This window comes from Onychomys torridus, chromosome 18 (assembly GCF_903995425.1).
Source record: "Onychomys torridus chromosome 18, mOncTor1.1, whole genome shotgun sequence".
Lineage (NCBI taxonomy): Eukaryota > Metazoa > Chordata > Mammalia > Rodentia > Cricetidae > Onychomys > Onychomys torridus.
The window spans coordinates 52,057,257-52,077,154 of NC_050460.1; the positions used below are offsets into that span (position 1 = coordinate 52,057,257).

The 19,898-nt window shown below is 44.9% G+C and overlaps 1 protein-coding gene across 3 annotated transcripts in view; it reads left to right on the forward strand.

The window, feature by feature from the left end:
- The window catches only part of Slc16a9 (solute carrier family 16 member 9), a 43,537-nt gene extending 28,034 nt beyond the window's left edge, over window positions 1–15,503 (forward strand). For 2 of the 3 annotated variants that reach the window (XM_036167000.1, XM_036167002.1), the window contains 4 exons: window positions 138–281; window positions 7,853–7,948; window positions 13,738–14,649; window positions 15,267–15,495. In XM_036167000.1, the coding sequence (XP_036022893.1) occupies window positions 138–281; window positions 7,853–7,948; window positions 13,738–14,649; window positions 15,267–15,445 (1,331 nt within the window). In that variant the 3' untranslated portion in view covers window positions 15,446–15,495. Of the gene's footprint in view, window positions 1–137; window positions 282–7,852; window positions 7,949–13,737; window positions 14,650–15,266 lie in introns of all 3 variants that reach the window. The other variant, XM_036166999.1, reaches the window with a different exon arrangement.
- The last annotated feature ends 4,395 nt before the right edge of the window (window positions 15,504–19,898 follow it).

Consider the following 19,898-nt stretch of genomic DNA (forward strand, 5'->3'; position numbering starts at 1 on the left):
CTAGAGTGCTCAGAGCTGTAGCTGTTGCTTTCCTGTGTTGCACTGTGCTGGAGTCCTTTTGAACTGACCATGGATGGATCACGTGGTCATAAGGAAGGGGTCACTGCTTCCTAAGTGAAGGTCTTGATTTCTTTTAGGTCCTGTCTGCAGCCTCTGTGTGTCATCTTTTGGAGCGAGACCCGTCACAATCTTCAGTGGCTTCCTGGTGGCTGGAGGCCTGATGCTGAGCAGTCTTGCCCCCAATATCTACTTCCTGTTTTTTTCCTATGGCATCATTGTAGGTAAGGAACCCCGTCCCCATGAATCTTCTAACTCCAGGTCCACATCATTTCACTGTTGTCTTATTTTATGAAGTTAATCTGAGGAGTGATACTGTTCAGCAATATCTTACTTCCTGTGACTCTTAAGGTTCTTGCTTTAGGAAATGTCTGCCCATTGAATCAGAGTGCTAGAAGAGATAACCAAATTAAATTTTGTTGTTGTTGTTTAAAGATTTATTTATTTAGTATACAGAAGAGGGCGCCAGATCTCTTTACAGATGGTTGTGAGCCACCATGTGGTTTCTGGGAATTGAACTCAGGACCTCTGGAAGAGCAGTCAGTGCTCTTAACCGCTGAGCCTTCTCTCCAGCCCCAGTTGTTGGGTTTTTATATGATTTTATGTGTATCGGTGTTTTGCCTGTGTACCATGTGTGTCTGTGTCCCATGCATGTGCCTGATGCTCATGAAGTCAGAAGAGAGCAAAGGGCCACTTGGAACTGGAGTTATAGTTGTGAGCTGCCCTGTGGGTGCTGGGAAACGAACCCAGGTCTTCTGGAAGAGCAGCCAGTGAAAGAGACAGCACGTACTGCTGAACCATCTCTCTAGCCCTTGGATACGCACATTTTGACAGTCCCCTTATGCCCAGCTTCAAGGAACAGGAAGAGATTTCAAGCTTTCATTTCTATATTTCAGCAAGGAAGGATGTTCCCGCCACAGGTCACTTCTCTGTTTGCTGCAGAGACTTCAGCAACAGTGGGCGGAGTTTCAGTTTATTGTCAGCGCCCAACCAGGAGTTCCGGTAGACATATAAATGAAGGTGGCATTGTGGGGATGCCTGATGATGATTCAGTAACAGATGAAAGTACAGAGCCTAGACCACTTAACATTTCATGAAAATCCCTTTGTAATATACTGCATTAAAGGTGTTCGATGTTAAAAAAACCACTAGACTATGGTCATAGGAGTTTCTATCCCATTCTGTTACTTTAATTATGGAAATGAGATAATGGCCATTTCTTGTATATTCACCATAGCAAAAGTAGTATCATAAACTTTCCTCCTAGTCTTCACGTAAATGGTTTTATTATCTAAGATAGTGTTTCCCCCCTTTTTGAGACAGGGTCTCACTATGTAGCCTTGGGCAGTCTGCCTCCTTAGTGCTGGGATTAAGGGTGTGTGTGTGTGAGTGCCACCAAGACCAGCCCAAAAGGGAATTGGTTCTCACGACTGTGCAATTGTGTTGAGCAACTATGATTTTCAGTGGGTTTTGCTGTTTTGTTTTGTTTTGAAGCAGTATTTCCTTATGTGGTCCAGTCTGGCCTTGAACTCTAGATCTTCCGGGCTCAGTTTCCCTAGGTTTGAGACTACATATGTGCACCACCATGTCTGGTACTAACTATGATTCTGAGTGTTGTCTGAGGCTGGATCTGTAATATACAGCCATAGACGCGAGTGAAAAGTGAAAGCTGAAACATCGAGACAGTGGCCGTTTTCAGTATTACCCTCCAGGTGTAGATGACGCATGTTTATATCTTCAGTGTCTTTTAACCCAGTGTGATTGTGCTAAAGGTCGGGAGTGAGAATTCATGAGTCATGGAGCTGGGCATCTAGGCAGAAGGACAGACTGACTTATGTGTAAGCAGAAGCAAGGGCAGTGTCAGAGTGACACCAGTACCCGGTGCTGGTGTACTGTGTGGATGTGCAGAAAGCACCGCAGGAATCACGGTGTGACCCGAGTCTGCAACGATAGGTAGGGTGTGGCCAATGGATGCAGACTGGGAGAAAGCTGAAGGTAGCGGAAGACACCCAGAGTCAAGCCCTCAGAAGGGGATAACAAGCAGCAACCTTTAGAGATGTGTGTATGTGTGTGTGTGTGTGTGTGTGTGTGTGTGTGTGTGTGTGTGTGTGTGTGTGTGTGTGTGTGTGTGTGTGTGTGTGTTTGTATACATAGCTGAGGAGGCCAGAAAGGGCATCATATCCCCAGCAGCAAGAGTTACAGGTGGTTGTGAGATGCCTGGCATGGATGCTGGGAACCAAACTCAGGTTCCGTGGAAAAGCAGCAAGTGCTCCAGCCACCCACCCCCACAGCAGCCTTTCCTACACACACACACACACACACACACACACACACACACACACACACATTTTTTTTTAGGAATGCATATATGCATATGTCACATGGGAAGTTACAAACATGTCATAGCATCTGAAAGGATCCCAATGGGGAAATGTTGCATCTTCTGCCATTTTTATTGCTGAAACATGAAGTGATGCACACCATCAGACAGCAGCTTAGATGGAACACGAATTGCTAACCGTCATATCAATAGACAACCCGGAGCCAGATACTGGGGTGAAAGCGGAAAGATCGATCAGAGAAGCAGAGCAAGTCAGCCACAAGTTCTTATCTCTACGAAATCCTCAGTCTAAAGAGAGAGAGCTCCTGTTTCCTCACGCCTTATATACCTTTCTGTGTCCTGCCATATTACTTCAGGGGTTAAAGGCATGCGTCACCACTGCCTGGTTCTGTTTCTCTCAGGTCGCCTAATGTGGCCTTGAACTCACAGAGATCCAGAGGGATCTCTGCCTTCTGAGTGATAGGATTAAAGGGGTGCACCACCACTGCCTGACCTCTATGTCTAATTTCGTGGCTGGCTCTGTCCTCGGATCCCCAGGCAAGCTTTATTGGGGTACACAATGTATCACCACACTTAGATAGGCAGAATTGTGCTGAAGGTTCAGGGAGGTGGGAGGAGGTCAGAGTTCAGATGAGAAATGCTGAGGAGATGAACTGGCAGCTGGAGGTGGGTCCTTCCAGCTGTGGGTGTGATAAAGAGCTTAGGGTCTGGCTGAGTTATATGTCCCGCTGAATAACCGCGGGAGAGTCTTCAAAGATGGTCTGTGTTTATTGAACAAGTCAAGAGCGTAGCAGTGGGAATGCACACACCTTAGGAAATGACGGGGGTGTGTAAGGAAGTCTGTGAAGGTTAGATAAAGAGAATTATATAAGCTGTTTTCAAGCAAAAATCCTTGACTATGTGGATCTATTCCAAGGTGGCCTTGGTCCAAAATGAAGCTGTCCCTGGGCAGAAGTCCTTGTTGGAAGTGCTTTTTTGCGTGTGGTTTTGTTGCAATGGCCTCTGTGGAGGCCGTGGTTTGCAGAGTCATCTGTGAATGGCTTTTGACAGTACTCACTATCAGGGGTGTGTGCCTGAGAGCCTGTCCTTCATGCCCGCCCTGCTGTACCCATTTATTTTTGTTTTTGTTTTATGGCTTGATAAAAATGACTCCATTTTTATTCTGTTTTCACAGGGTGGGGGGGGGTGATACAAACAAAAAAGAAAGATTCTAGAGTTGGTGTCTCCTCTGGATGTAGACGAGAAAGCATATACTAGGTGAATAAGAATCATTAGACCACTAAATTACATTTCATGGTCACCTGTATAAACAGAGAGAGCAGTGACATGTCACTTCTTTGTGCCTTGACTGCTCAGCAGTACAGACTTAAAGAATTCATTGTGTCTCTTCATTGTACATGGTACTGTGGTACAAATGGACAAGTATATACTGTACATTACACATTCCCTTCAACCTCCTCTCTCTCCTCTCTCTTCTCCCTTCCCATTAGTCCCCTAGACAGTTGCTCTAATTTGCCTAAATATGGTTATTTGATGTTAAAATTGCTATGCTCCTCAGAAGTTTTTTCACTGTTAGAATTTGATCAAAGCTGACTGGCCACCAGAGAGTGTTTTAATAGTTTGGAAACTTTAACATCTTGGGACTTTTCATTTTCTTCCTTAGGACTCTAAGGAACTTCAGGTGCTATGGAGCATACATTTATTTAGTGTATTATGTTTTAATATATTGCATGTAAAATATAATAAAAAAATTAAGGCTGGGGAGATATCTCAGCATTTAAGAGTACATACTACTCTTGCAAAGGATCCACATTCAGTTCCCAGCACTGGGAGCAGACAGCTCACAACTGCCTGTAACTCCACCTCTAAGGGGTTAGATCCTCTCTTCTGGCCTCCACAGGCAACTAGGTTCAGCTAGTTACACAGGCATAGCATTCCAGCAAACCCAGCATATAGCAACACACAGGCACATATAATACACATAATTTTAAAAAATCTTCAAAAAGGTTACCCAGAGAAACCTTGTCTTGAAACACACACACACACACACACACACACACACACACACACACACACCCAACAACAACAACAAAAAACCTCTGTCTTCATCAAAATCTGGAGAAGCTTAAGTGCCATATTTTTAAAGTTTATTTATTTATATATTGTGCAGACAGAGTCTCTCTACATACCCCTGGTTGTCCTTGAACTCACTATGTAGACCAGGCTTTCCTTGAAGTCACAGAGAGTGCTGGCATTAAGGCATGTAGCACCACACTCAGTTATCTATTTATTGTTCTTTTATGTGTGTGTGTGTGTGTGTGTGTGTGTGTGTGTGTGTGTGTGTGTCTGCATTAGTGTATGTGCATTATACATGTGCAAGTGCCTTCAGAGGCCAGAGGGTGTCAGATCTCCTGTAATTAGAGTTATAAGGAGTTGTGAGCTGCCTGACATGGCTGCTGGGAACTATACCCAGGTCCTCCTTGAGAGTAGTGAGTGCTCTTAATCACTGCACTCCCTCCCCAGCCCCTTAGAAGATAAATTGAATCAATCCACTTAAAGGTCACAGTCTCAGTGCATGTTGACACCAGTAACAGATTTATCATGGAAAGTAATTATATTTTTCTGAGACAAAACTAATTTAGTGACCAGAGTGCTTGTGTAGTCCGAAAGGTTTGGGGTGCTGGGGTTATACCCAGCACCTTGCATGTGTGCTAGAGAAGTACTCTACCACGGAGCTATCCCCTAGCCATGAGAAGGGCGGTCATGTCTTGAAGTTCACAAACCACTTTGTTTTATCACAGTTGTGACAGATGTCTGAGCAAACATCACAAATGGGGAAGGAGTCTCTTTGGCTCACGTTTTCCGAGGTGTCAGCCCATCATGATGGAGAGGTCAGGAAGCAGAGAGAGAATTCCTGTGTCTTCCATGCTCTGTTCTTCTAAGCTCCAGCTATGGATGTGCCATCCACATTCAGGCTGGATCTCCCCCTTAGTTAGCGCCTTCAGGGAGGGCCCACATGGACATACTCAGAGGTGTGCTTAAGTTAGTCCCTTTGGTGCTTTTTGGTTTTGGCTTTTCAAGACAGGATTTCTCTGTGTAACAGCCCTAAACTGTCCTAGAACTCATGCTATAGACCAGGCTGACCTCAAACTCACAGAAATCCACCTGCCTCTGCCTCCCAAGTGCTGGGATTAAAGGCATGTGCCACGACACCCGGTAACCCTTAGGTGCTTCTTAATCCAATCAAGGTGAAAGTCACCACCCCATTCTGGCTTCCTAGAAGACATGTTCTCCTGTGTCTGTCTTTACTCTCCTGGCTGCTATGTTTTTGACTGAAGCATGTAAGGAACATATGGACTGACATGCACCAAAACTGTATTTGGAAAAGGAAAGTTTTCCTCTAAGATTTATTTTTGATTATATGTATATGTCTATATGTGGCCATGCGCTCATGAGTGCAGGTGCCCACAGTGGCCAGCAGAGGGAGTCAGATTCCCCTGCAGCCTGAGTTGAGCAGTTGTAGGCTGCCTGATGTGGGTGCTGGGAACTGGACTCAGGTCCTCTACAAGAGCAGTGTGCTCTCCAAACAACTGAGCATCCAGCCCCGAGGAAGGGGTTGTTGTTGTTGTTTTTTTTTTTTTTCAAATAACTATAGATATTTCTTTTTAATGCCATTGAAAAACTTGGTAGGAGATGGTTTCCCCAAGATTAACTGTGATGCAGAATCTGATGCACAGGGGCATTCTTCCACCCTTTGTGATACTGGATCTGTTTGTTTGTGCTTGGAGAAGATCTACATTCAAACCCGATTATATTACACTATAAATTGCTTGTCTGAAAAACATTGGTTCTCTAAGAAATAAAAGGACCTTAAAATGCTAACCCATCTTATTACAAAACACCCAAAGCCATTTTTGTTATTATCACGAACTTGGTGGGTGTGGCAGTGCATATCGGCTGTGCCAGTCCTCAGGGGGCTTGTGCAGGAGGATTGGAAGTTGGAGGCCAGCCTGGGCCTTACAATAAGTGGCTGAACACTGAGTTCCCGAAATGCTTACTCGTATGTTTGTTAATGGCATCTGTTTACTGAGAGCCTAGGTAGCTGTTTAAGTAATGAAAATGACCTCAGTGCACTTACTGAGCCAGTGGTGCCTTCTCAGTCACTGGCTGAGGTGTTATTTTTAGAGTGGTCATCACGACCAGATAACACAGCAGAAACCGGTAAAAAGAAAATGCAGGGAAACCAAATGAGATGCTAATGGAAAACAGCCAATCGTAGCAGATTGTACCAGTATTCACAGAGACCCAACAAGCTAGACGCGACCAGGAGACAATTCTTACCCTTGGGACTCAAGAAGAAACGGGTAGCTAGCTGCAAGATTGCTTCTAATTATGGAAAATTTCAAACCTACAGGAAAATAGGGAATACCATTGCAAGTGACATGTGCCTGCTTCTTTTACTACTCATGGGTATCTGACTGTGTTTATGTCCCTTTTTCTCTCCAGAGTTTCTTCAGCTGAAGCTAAATAGTGACTGGATGTTACTGTTAAGTAGGCTACAAAGCAGCTCTAAAGACGGGACTTACAGACTCAGGCTTTAGGGTGGTGGGATGATTGAGAATCATTTTCAGATCCTTGGTTTTGCTGACTGAGGTGTGAAAGATAAACAACCCAGAATAGCCTGTGGTGACAAAGGGGAGCTGGAGAGATGGCTCAGTGGTTAGGATCACTAGCTAGTCCTCCAGAGGACGTGGGCTCAATTCCCAGCGCCCTCTTTGGGTAACTCACAACTACCTGTAACTCCAGGGGATCCAATCCTCTCTTTCGGCTTCCACGGGGAACCTACACACATGTGTCAAACTGATACACATACACATAAGTAAAAGTAAAATATATCTATTTTTAAATTGTTTAGAGCCTCTGGAGGAAGAATGGAGTCACTGCAAGGACTAGAAACACAGGCCTGAGGTGCAGGCATGATTATGGTGTATGGCTTAACCATTTCCTCAGACTCATTTTAGTGTCTCCAATTACATGTGAAATATATATATATATGGTTTTTCAAGACAGGGCTTCTCTGTGTAACCTTGGCTGTCCTGGAACTCACTCTGTAGACCAGGCTGGCCTTGAACTCACGAAGTTCTGCCTTCCTTTGCCTCCTGAGTGCTGGGAATAAAGGTGTGCGACACCACCACTGCCCAGCATTTTTTTCTTTTTTGAATTTTTTTATTCTTCAGAAACTGGACTACTTTTATCCTCACTTGTCTCTGATATTAAGGTGGGTGAAAAACGACGCTTCTCAGATGTCCATTGAGTCCACATGCTGACAGAGGGGCCTCGGGACTCTCGTGTGTGGGCAGCTGGTTCCACAGCTTCCTAGTGGGGCCCTTCATTTTCTTCTTCTGCATTGAAATTGTGCGCCTGTCTGAATGCCTGCTGTCTTCTTGTGTTCAGGTCTCGGATGCGGCTTACTATACACTGCGACAGTGACCATTACATGCCAGTATTTTGACAGCCGCCGAGGCCTCGCGCTTGGCCTGATCTCAACAGGTACCTTTTCAAAATTAAGTACAGTATCGTCACAAGTTAACGTTCTAAATAGAGCGAAAAGGTGTGAACCACATGTGTGCAATCAGCCTCTACCCAGCTGTCAATCAGAAAGCAAAGTGGTTTTTTCCAGCACTCCTAGAAGGCAAGTATATTTTCCACCACAAATATGGGAATAGCTTTCAAACACCCCAAGATCCAAGCCAGGCAGTGATGGCACACATCTTTAGTCCCAGCACTCAGAAGGCAGAGGCAGGTGGATCTCTGTGAGTTTGAGGCCAGGCCAGCCTAGTCTGTAAAGCAAGTTCCAGGATAGCCAGGGATACACAAGGAAATCCTGTGTCTTAAAACAACAAAATAAACAATAACAACAAAACAACACCATGAAATTCAAACAAACAAACAAACAAACAAATCTCAAGTTCCATAAACAACAAATCTGAATACTAGACCTTAGTGTGATGGATGCCGAGGAAGCTTCCAGGCCCAGGGTGTTCACAGCTATCTGGAGGAGAGAGCTGGGATGAAAAGCAGACTCCTTCTAAAGCCACCTGCTCTGTGGAGAACGGGAAAGGAAACAAGAGGCCAAAGTCCCTGTCAGTCTGAGATCAGCCTTGCCACACAGTGTGGATCATACAGCCTGCCTAAGGTCCTGATCTCTGAATATGGCTCACTGACCTAGCTACACATCCCAGCAACACACACTCTCATTATCCCTTTAATAACTAACAGATGATCACTGAAGGTGGAAAATAGCATACACATAATATGGGGATTCAGCAAGGCAGCTCCACATAGTTTAAAAGGAGGTTTATTTTGCGGTAACTTACAGCCAGTAAAGGGGTTGGTTACAGGATCCGGAAGAGGTGAGGTGCAGTCCAGCGGGATTCTCTGGAGAACGCTGACTGGGTCTGCCATCCAGCATCCAGGATCACCAGGAACCAAGAGGGCTGGCACGTCCAGATCTCGGATCTTAAGGGCCTGTAGTGTAAGAAGAAGAAGAAGAAGAAGGAAGGAAGGAGGAGGAGGAGGAGGAGGAGAAGAAGAGGAAGAAGAAGAAGGAGAAGGAGAAGAAGAAGAAGAAGAAGAAGAAGAAGAAGAAGAAGAAGAAGAAGAAGAAGAAGAAGAAGAAGAAGAAGAAGCAGCAGCAGCAGCCGCCGCCGCCGCCGCCCGGACAAAGCACTATGAGACAAATAAGCATAAAAACAAAAAACACCTCCAAAAATATCATTGAGTTTGTTTTGTGTTGGCCATCTACTAGAGAAAACTAATTTTTCATTTGTGAGGGGTTATCAATTGGAGATAGCCTCTGGGTTAGGCTCCTGTCCACTCTCTACTCGTTAGAGAGTGTTCTTCATGGCCATCTCTCCAGCATCCTGGAGCTGGACTTCTGGTACTCCCTTGTTGGACAAGATACTTCACTGCTTAGCATCCGTTTCCTGAACTATAAAATAGGAACAGTAATATCAGACATGACACTGGATTATTGGACTGTAAAGGCACCCATGGACTGTAGGATGGCTAGTGATTGTCATTGTGACCAAAATATCCTGTCGTGTCCACATTTACTGATGCTGAAGACACAGGAAATATCCTGCTTTGCACCTAGTCTGGAGGGCGGGGCAGAGGGGCTGCGCTGTAGCACAGCAAATAAAAAATGCACCACCCTCGGGCAGTCGAGATTTGAAGGGGTTAGTATCAACCCACGGGAGCTAGGTGAGTTGAAAGGAGAACCAGGCATGGATCCTCCTTCATCTAGGGAGATCATAGCGAAACAAGTCACGGTAGCTTGTTCAAAAGAAACCACGAGTCAATGACTTGAAACATGACCACCTCGTTGAAAGGGGTAAGATGTAGAAATATAAGCATATTACAAAGGTTTGAGCCTGACATGATGGTGCACATCTGCCATTCCAGCACTTAGGAGGCTGAGGCAGGGGAATGAGTTCAAGGTCAGCTCTGGGTCGGTTGCAGGGACCTGTTTCTAAACAGACAGCAACAAAACCCTGAAGGCTGTGGGCTGTGATCTTCCTTGATGGTGAACAGGGGTTAGAAAAGTAGTCTTTGCTCCAGTCTGCTTCTCTCTGTTTTTGTACATTGTACGAGCATGGTTTTTCTATTTTTACCCTATTTTTAAAAGTGAAAAGTGCGGGGCGGTGGTGGCGCACGCCTTTAATCCCAGCACTCGGGAGGCAGAGCCAGGCGGATCTTTGTGACTTCCAGGCCAGCCTGGTCTACAGAGTGAGATCCAGGAAAGGCGCAAAGCTACACAGAGAAACCCTGTCTCAAAAAACAAAAACAAAACAAACAATCAAACAAAAAAATGAAAAGAACATTTCATCATGTGTGAACGTTTAGGGAAACTGAGTGTCCATAAACAGCTATGCTGTCTGCTGTCTGGTGTTTCTGTGTTTCCCTGGGAGAGTTGAGTACCGGGGACAGACAGGTATTGTGTGGCTCATGGCATCTTAAATGTTTGTCCTCTGACCTGTTACAGAAAAGCTTGAAAGAATTGGTATTAATGAGCTAATTAATGCATGAGTGTGTCTCTTCCAGTTTGAGTTGAGGTTCCCTAAACACCAATTAGTTTTCCTCTCCAGAGCAGTGCGAAATCTAGACTCTGATGAAAACATATTTAGTGTTTTTTCTCACTTTGCTCTTTACGTTGACTATTTTTCAATTAAGATGTTTTTGTAGATGGTTAAAAATTAAGAGCTTCGCATTTTCCAAAATGCCACAAGGAAACTCTGATATTGGTTCCTATTGCACCGAAGAATCACTGCATCTTTCTAAGTCATGGCCGTGTTCTCATGGGACACAGGCTAAGGTGTAGAATTTGGCCAGCCCTGTCACACAGCATATTGGAGCTGATAGTAATATCTACCCAAGTGATTTGATATATTTCATGAGTTTGACAGATGGACTCTGTTGGTCAGCAATGGCAATTCGTTCTCAACTTAAGATCAAAGCAGAACTTAAAACTTAAAATTACATTTCCTTATTGTGTGTGTGTGTGTGTGTGTGTGTGTGTGTGTGTGTGAGCATGCACACCTACTTGCTATAGCTCATGCATAGTTCATGAGGAGAAAACTTGCTGAAGTTGGCTTTCTTTAACCAGCATGTAAGTCCCAGGCATTGAACTCGGGTCTTCGGGTGTGGTGGCAGGAGCCTTTCTCTGCTGATCCATCTCTCTGCCACACAAACAGAACTTTTAAAATACCAGGAACATGTTTAAGGGTCTAGAGAGCTGGACTAGTGGTTGAAGAACATGGCCATTCTTCCAGAGAACGCAGGTTCTGTTCCCAGCCTCCCCATGGCAGAATACAGCCATCTGTTACTGCAGTTCCAGGGCATCCAATGCCCGCTCTGGCCTCTCCAGGCATCACGCACACACATAGTGCACAGATGTATATTCAAGGAAAACATCCATACACAATCACTTAAATATTTTGAAAAGGACATGTTTAGTGTCTAATGATGTGGCATCTTACTAGAATCTGTATAGCATGTTAGATGAGAGTCACAAACAGTTCATGGGTGAAGACACAGATCGGCTGTCTTGAAGTTCCCCATTCTGCCCCATTCTTTGTTTTCTGAACTGTTTTTAGCTGTTGAAGCACGTATCACTTTTCAAAGATAGGGAAGGGATTTTGCGTTTGTCTATTATTTTTATTTTATGTGTATGGATGGTTTTGCCTGCCTATATGTCTGTGCACCACATTCATACAGTGCCTGAGGGGACCAGCAGGAGGCATCAGATTCCCCTGGAACTGGAGTTACAGATGGTTATGAGCTGTCATGTGGGCACTGGGACTTGAACCTGTGTCCTCTGCAAGAGCAGCCAGTGTTCTTAACCGCTGCATCCTCTCTTTGCTTCTAGTTATAATATTGTTTGATGGGATGAGTTTTTAGAGTATGGATGCTGTGATCATCTAACTCAGAATTTTAAAAATTAACCTCTTTACATTTTCCTGCTGTTTAATATGGCATTTCTCAGGGATATTTAAATTTTTTGAATACTCAATTTAAAACAATACAAAACAAAACAAACCTGTGCTTAGGGAGATGGATGCTGAAGAGGAGGCGTTTTTGTTCTTGTGTGATGTATAAGCCAGCGTACTATAATTGAAATACTCCATCAAATCCCACTTCAGCCTCTTCTCTTACTTCCATTAATGCACTAAGAATACAAATTGCTCATTCTGGTGATTCAGCAATGAATTTAAATGATCAAACCAATCTATAGCAGTCATCTTAAAACTGAAATGTAAAAATTTGCTTTTCCAAAGGCAATAAAACGTAGCATGGAGCCCAGTACATAATAAATGTAAAAGGTAGTCAGAGACAGTGTTTGTTAAGATTATTATAAGGGCCAGCAAGATCAATCAGTGGATAAAGGCGAGTGCAGCCAAGCCAGATGACCTGAGTTCAAGTCCTGAGGCCCACATTATAGAAGGAGAGAACTGACTCCCGAAGGTTGTCCTCTGACCTACACACACACACACACACACACACACACACACACACACACACACGTGCATGTGGTGGAAAGCGCACGGCTATATAAAAATATACACTAAACAAACAAAAAATATAATTAAATTTTTTTTAAATAACTAAATTCCATGGATTCCTAGAGTCAGGATGACTGAATTATGTTGTTTTACATCATTGAGCTCTGTGGTAAATATCTCAAGCTCTCTAGCCCTTATTTCATCCGTAGATTGGGGGTTATAGTAGGATGTACTCAATAGGTCCATTAGAAGTAATGAATAAGATTGTGTATCCAAAGTACACCACAGGGAGCTCAGAAATTAAAAGCACTCACGGAGGATCAGAGTTCAGTTCCCCGTGCCCGAATCAGGCAGCTCCCAGCCACTGTAATTTCAGCTACCAGGGGATCTGATGCCTTCATCTGGACTTTGTGGGCACCCACTCCACACAGACACACATATACAGAGACATAAAGGCGCACACACACACACACACACACACACACACACACACACACAGCCCAGCCCATAGGCATGGGCTAATTTGTCAATCTCCACAGTCTTTATGGTCACATACGGGAAGATGGACCAATTCCCAGTAAGAACGCTCAAGATCCCAGAAAGTATCACCAGGGTGACGTAGCTCTTGGCAAGGGGGATTGCACACAAGGTCAGACCTGTAATGATCAGGGTAGCTACATAGAGATACAAGGTGTTGATCCACATGAAGTCAGCCTATATATACATGTGTGTATGTGTGTGAAGTCACACATATGTGTGTATATGTATGTGTGTGAAGTCACACATATGTGTGTGTGTATGCGCATGTGTGTATAGTTTAAAAATGAGATAAATCCTGGCAGGACTGAAGAGATGGCTCCATAGTTAAGAGCACTGGCTGTTCTTGCAGAGGACGGGACTTTGGTTCCCAACAACCACATGGAGGCTAACGACTGTCTGTAACTCCAGCTCTAGGGGATCCAATGCCCTCTGCTGGCCTCCATGGGCACTGTGCATAGGTGGTGCCCATATAACCATGAAACAAAAGCACTCATACACATAAAATAAACAAAAATTTTAAATCCTTTTTAAAAAATCCTAAATGCCAACAGGGTCTTTGGATGTTGATTCTGAAGATGGATGTTCCATCAACACCACTGTCCTGACATCTCAGTGTTCTCATGGCTTTAATACAAAGGCCCCATGACTATCAGTGTTAATAATAAGTGGTGCTGTGATGCCACTGAGGCGTGTTCTAAGGCTATAAAAATGATCAGACTGATCCTTGCTCTCTTGCAGGTTCAAGTGTAGGCCTTTTCATCTACGCAGCTCTGCAGAGGGTGTTGATAGAGTTCTACGGCCTGGATGGGTGCCTACTTATTGTGGGTGCTTTGGCTTTAAACATACTAGCCTGTGGCAGTCTGATGAGACCCTTGCAGTCTTCCGACTCTCCTTTTCCTGAAAAAATAGCTCCGGAGAATGTTCTGGATAGATACTCCACGTACCACGAGAAAGAGAAGAGCCTGGAAGAAAATATGAACATCTTGGACAAGAGCTACAGTGGTGAAGATAAATGCAACAGCACCTTGCCCCGTGGTGACTGGGGACGGGAGACTCCTAAAAATCCTACAGCTGCAGCACACGCCAAGGAGCCCGAGCCTTACAAAAAGAAGGTCGCGGAGCAGACTTATTTTTGCAAGCAGCTTGCCAAGAGGAAATGGCAGTTATATAGGAACTACTGTGGTGAGACTGTGTCTCTTTTCAAAAACAAAGTCTTCTCCGCCCTTTTCATCGCCATCTTGCTTTTTGACATCGGAGGGTTTCCACCATCACTACTCATGGAGGACGTGGCGAGAAGTTCCAACGTGAGGGAAGAGGACTTCACCATACCTCTCATCTCCATTATCGGCATCATGACAGCCGTGGGCAAGCTTCTTTTAGGCATCATGGCTGACTTCAAGTGGGTCAACACCTTGTATCTCTATGTAGCCACGCTGATCATCATGGGTCTGGCCTTGTGTGCAATCCCCCTTGCCAAGAGCTACGTCACCCTGGCGATACTTTCTGGGATCTTGGGTTTTCTTACTGGGAATTGGTCCATCTTCCCCTATGTGACCACAAAGACTGTGGGGATTGACAAATTAGCCCACGCCTATGGGATTCTCATGTTCTTCGCAGGACTTGGGAATAGCCTCGGGCCACCGATGGTTGGTAAGAGACTCGTGTTGAAGTCAGCTCAGTTTCTCGTTCCTCACTGACATTTCCAGATAGAGAAGGGTTCTCAGCAGGAGCCTAGATTTGCACAAAGTCAAAGGGATTATTTCATGGTAGCCTAATTAAGATTATTTTACTGGGGCTAGAGTGTAGTTTGGATGGAAGAGGGTTTGCCTAGCATGTAGGAAGCCCTCGGTTTGTTCTCCAGCTCTGACTAAAACCAGGTGTGGTAGCCCACACCCGTAATCCTAGCACTTGGGAGGATCTGAAGTATGAAGTTCAAGCTTATCTTTGGTATGTGGTGAGTTTTGGGCTAGCCTGGGCTACATGAGACCCTGACTCCATACACACACACACACACACACACACACACACACACACACACACACCCTGTGATATGGTTACAATTAAGCGGATATACTTCCTCTAGCTTTGTGCCCATTCTTTATTTGGAAGAAACTACAAATACCCACCTGAAATATTTAAAAGACCCCACTGTTAAAGCACAGTCGGCCATGTTGGAAGCAGGCAGGCACACACACACACACACACGTCACCACGCGTGAACACCGCTTCTGTGAAACTTACTTTGTTTTTCCTCACTGTTTCCTCAGGTTGGTTCTATGACTGGACGCAGACCTACGACATTGCCTTTTATTTCAGTGGCTGCTGCGTCCTGCTGGGGGGCTTCATCCTGCTGCTCGCCGCCTTGCCTTGCTGGGACACGTGCAACAAAAAACTTCCTAAGCCAGCGCCAACAACCTTTTTCTACAAAGTTGCCTCTAATGTTTAGGGGGATATAAAAAGCATTATTTTCTCTATTTTTCTACTTTATACCATATATATATATGGTATATATATATATATATATATATATATATATATATATATATATATATATATATATATATATATATATATATATAAATAATTGTTAGGCTGGTTCCCTAGAGTCAAGACCTTGTAGCAAAACTCCGGCTGACTCTGAGGGAGAACATACTTTCACATACCCTGTTTTTTTTTTTTTTTTTTATGCACTGTGGGGGTAATCTCTGTCCCTTGTATTCCCCTCCCCCCGAGAAATGGTACTGTTCTGTTTCACCTTTGCTAGTGAGTTCTGGATGTAAAACTGTTGACCAGCCTCACCGAGTTTTCTCTGGGTCAAGAAGGTGAGTCTCTGCTTTCCCCCGTGAGTTCTACTGCAAGGTACTCAGGGGGTCCTGTCTTTCAACCCACGCACTCCTCATGACAGGATATTTGTGAAGACCCCTAAGGAATAATTGCTGTCTCCTCTATGCCGGACCTGCAAATCCAGAGAAGACGCTAAGCCATTTTGTTTCCAGAAATGAAAGCAATGGTTACAATGTCACTAAGACTTGGAAAACTTTAGACAAGGTGTTTTAAATTGCAGCTGTCTGTCGTCTGTTTTCCATTTTGTTGTCCTTGTTGAAGCACTGTTAGGCATTGGCGTCCACCGTGTATGAAGTGGTTCAGTTCCTTCAGTTCCTCCAGCAGCCTTTCTGCATGGCTGTCTCCCCGGTGCTGGTCAGCATCCACTCTGCCTGTGTCGTCTAAGGGCTACTGATTTGCCGGTTTCCAGCTTGGAAATACACCTCTGAACCATTCCGTCTGGCAAGTGGGAAGCATCCATTTGCCTTGAGCACCGTGGGAATGAGTTGCAAGGCCTTGCCTGTCTTCCAAATGAAGCCTATGGTGATTTCTCTTGGGCTTTTCCACTACTGCATTTTAATTCATGGACAGGGCTTTAAAAAAAAAAAAAAAAAGATGCTCTGTGTGTCCATTAGATGTGGGAAAGGCCAGGGTGAAGAGAAACCGATACTCTCATCCAACCTTATGTAATCCCAAGAACATTGGAGGTCAAAATGTTCAACTTTGGGTTCATTCAGCCAGTGGGTTTCCTCTATAGAAATGGGTTTCAACTTCGCCATGCTTCAGAATCCCCTACAGACCCTCCAAAAACTTCAGTGCTTGATACTATGCTTTTAGTTTTAATTCTGCATGTTGGCCCACGCATCTGCATTTTAACGAACTCTATAGGGATTCTGGTGACAGGTCCGAGGACAGCTGTAGACTGGCGTGGCGGGGCTGTGCTTCCCGAAGCTCAGGGGAAAACAAACAAAACACATTGGCAGTTGACAAACATTTTCTTTTCTTAAATAAAAGAAAAAAAAAAAAGATAAGCCATAAAGTTAGGTATTTTAAAACAAACAACCCAGGGTTCTTTAAGTAAGGGCTCCTTTCCTGTGGTGCCAGAATTGTCTTTTCATTTTCCTAAAAGATATGAGAGATTATTTTGTGCATTACAGTGCCTTCTTTCCAGGCACCTGAAGCACTGTACTACACAAGCCTCCAGAGCGCCCCCCCTGAGGTCAGGAACCAGCTGTGTCCCGGGTCATCAACCAAGCATATGATTTCATGGTCAGTCCTGCTCAGTAATGTAACAATGGGGCTCAAAGCACATTAGACTGGTGCGCCACACTCAGACTTCTGGGAAGTTCTCTGTACCTCATTCTTCAGTCTCTTGAAGTTAGTAAATAAAGCATCACTACAGCTCTAGGGGATCCGACACCCTCTTCTGTCTCCCATAGGCCCCTGTGTACTGGTGACATACACACAGAGAGAGACACACACACACACACACACCACACACACACACACACACACACACACACACACACATACACACACAGAAATCTTTAAAATGTATACCTATGATTTTTTTAAGCAATAAATAAATAAACCTTATATGTGTTTATATTCAAGGTCCTGTTTTGGTTAATATTGTGTTCAAGATATCTGATGACTGGGAAGGGTTGACTTTGCTGACATGTCCGCATCTGTCAATTGTCCTGATGTGTCCCTCCATCATTACCACCCTGTGTATGCACTAGCCACTGTCTAGAGAATGAATTATTAAGTTCTGATGAAATATTTTGGTTCGTTTTTTTCTCGGCACATTGTTTTCCTTCACCGATGCCGTGACACTCCACGGGAATGTAAGTATATACATTCCTGGATATAAGTTTAGCTCTAGACTGCACCAGAGCAGACTCAAAAGCCAATGGACTGAACTGCTTTGACTCCTGGGTTGGAAGAGCTAGTGTGTCAGAAGTGCAGGATCCTGGCCTGGAGGAGAAGTCTTATTTGTGACCTTACCACTCATATAGAGCTTTCTTTATGAGTCAGGCTCTCCCTGTACGGCTCAGGCTGGCCTGGGCTCCAAGGCTCCAATGCAGTCTTGTCCCAGTCTCTCCAATAGTTGAGATGAAAGGCAAGCAGGTACCATCATGTCCAGCTTCATTATTTCCTCAATGTGTTCCAGGCTTCTACGGTTTCTCTCTCACAACAACCCTGTGATGTGGTAACTATGGCCTTTGCTTTATAATACAAAATGGAACTGTCCAAAAACAATTTCTCTAATTTGAAAGCACAGGAAGATAATTTCCAAGAGCAAAATGAGCAGGTCTCTCTTTGTAGAGATTAGAGCTCTCTCTTGGGTTCCTAAAGTAGGTGGGAAACCATGCCCAGCCTGGGAGTTTCGGTCAAACAGTTTCAGCAGAGAAATTATATAAATACTAATGCTAGGGCTGCCCATTTTCCAAGAACAAGCCTTTAAAATGAGTTTGATAAATTTATATCAACACAAAGCGAGTCTTCTGTGAATAGAGATTTCCGGACACTGGAAATGCTGTGGGCTGAGTGTGGACTGTGGGGGGAATGTGTCTGCAATGCCCTGCCTAGAAGTGTTTAGCAGCCTTCATCTGGCCTTTCTCTGAGGAGCCAGGTGCCCAGGGAGTTGTGTTATTAGGAGGGTGTTTAAAGTCCTTGGCAGGAACAATCCCCAAGGATTGGCGCTGGGAGGTCATGACTCCAGTGTGTGTGTGTGTGTGTGTGTGTGTGTGTGTGTGTGTGTGTGAGCTTGTGGGCATGATGTGTTGATGGTGAAGGTCTGTGGCTGCCCCCAGTCAGCACAGGCTTATCCTTACACCAGAGGCTCCAAGAATGAAGGAGAGACCCATTTTGAAGAAGAGAAGGCTCCCCTTTTGCTTAGGAGCATTGCCCCGAGTGTGTGAAACACAGTTAGCATTATAGCACATCTTCTCGTCCTTAATCACCATCTCGGTACCCTTGTTATGTGCTCAGTTGTGTCTGAAGGATGCCAGCTATGAGATTCCCTCTTTGAGGAAGCAGTGAGCCACAGCCAGGGATCAGAGGGCTGTGAAGACATGGTAACATTTGGGATGCTACATCTGTAAGGATACGCCCCCCACATAGAAGTACTTGGTGGGTTGGGCCAAGGTGCTCTGGTGGGTGAGGGAGACTCGCAATGGCTTGGCGCTGTGGAAAGTCATTCATACCATGCAGACACAGCATCCACGTGGAGGGTTTATTATAATAGAGAGAGAGGGAGGGAAAGCCGAAGTGTGCACCCCTCACAGCCAGAAACGGAGGAAGAAGAGGAAGGAGGGCGGGCTGCTTTTCCCTTAAAGGAGGCCCATGCTCAGTCTAGCTCAGCCCCTGTGTCTGGGGTGACCATGAGCAGCATATTAATGGCTTCTCAAGATGCTGTTTTCCTCTTTTGTAAATGACACCATTAGGCTATCTTGAGAATTAAGTAAGAAGACACGTGGAGGTGACTGGAAAGCCGCTGATGCCCATGAATGCTCACTATTTTTATTATTCTGACTTTATTCTCAAGAGCGCGGCTTCTCCTGTGGGAGGCAGCCCGTGTGTGTCCCCGGGCACAGGGCGGTGGGGGTGGGGTAATGTTTGCCCTGCAGAGTTTCACTTAGCAAAAGGGGTGAGGAACCTTCTCTTGTCCCCAGCTTGTAGGACGGCCTCAGCTCTTGGCCTCACCCAAGCAGGCTCTTGTCAAAATCCTGGGAGAAGGGAATCATGACTCGGCACATTTTCCTGGCTCTGCCATTCAGAAGCTCTGCCCACAAAACAAAGCAAACAGAACCAAAGACGGGCTGTTCCTCCGCAAATCAAATAGGATCCACTGTGTAAATGGAATTGCTCTGGGAGCGTGGACTCCTATTTGTTTTTCTTCAAAAGCCTTCACGCCAGCTGCTCGGAAGGTGGGCCTGGAACTGGGCAGAGAGCAAACCGATCTGCCCTGTTTACCGAGCACTAATTGCCTTCGGCGATGATTCCCTGCCCCGCCCCTTGCCTTTGTGATTTACTGTTGAAGGGAATGGACTTCTGGGAGTTGGCTGAGTTTG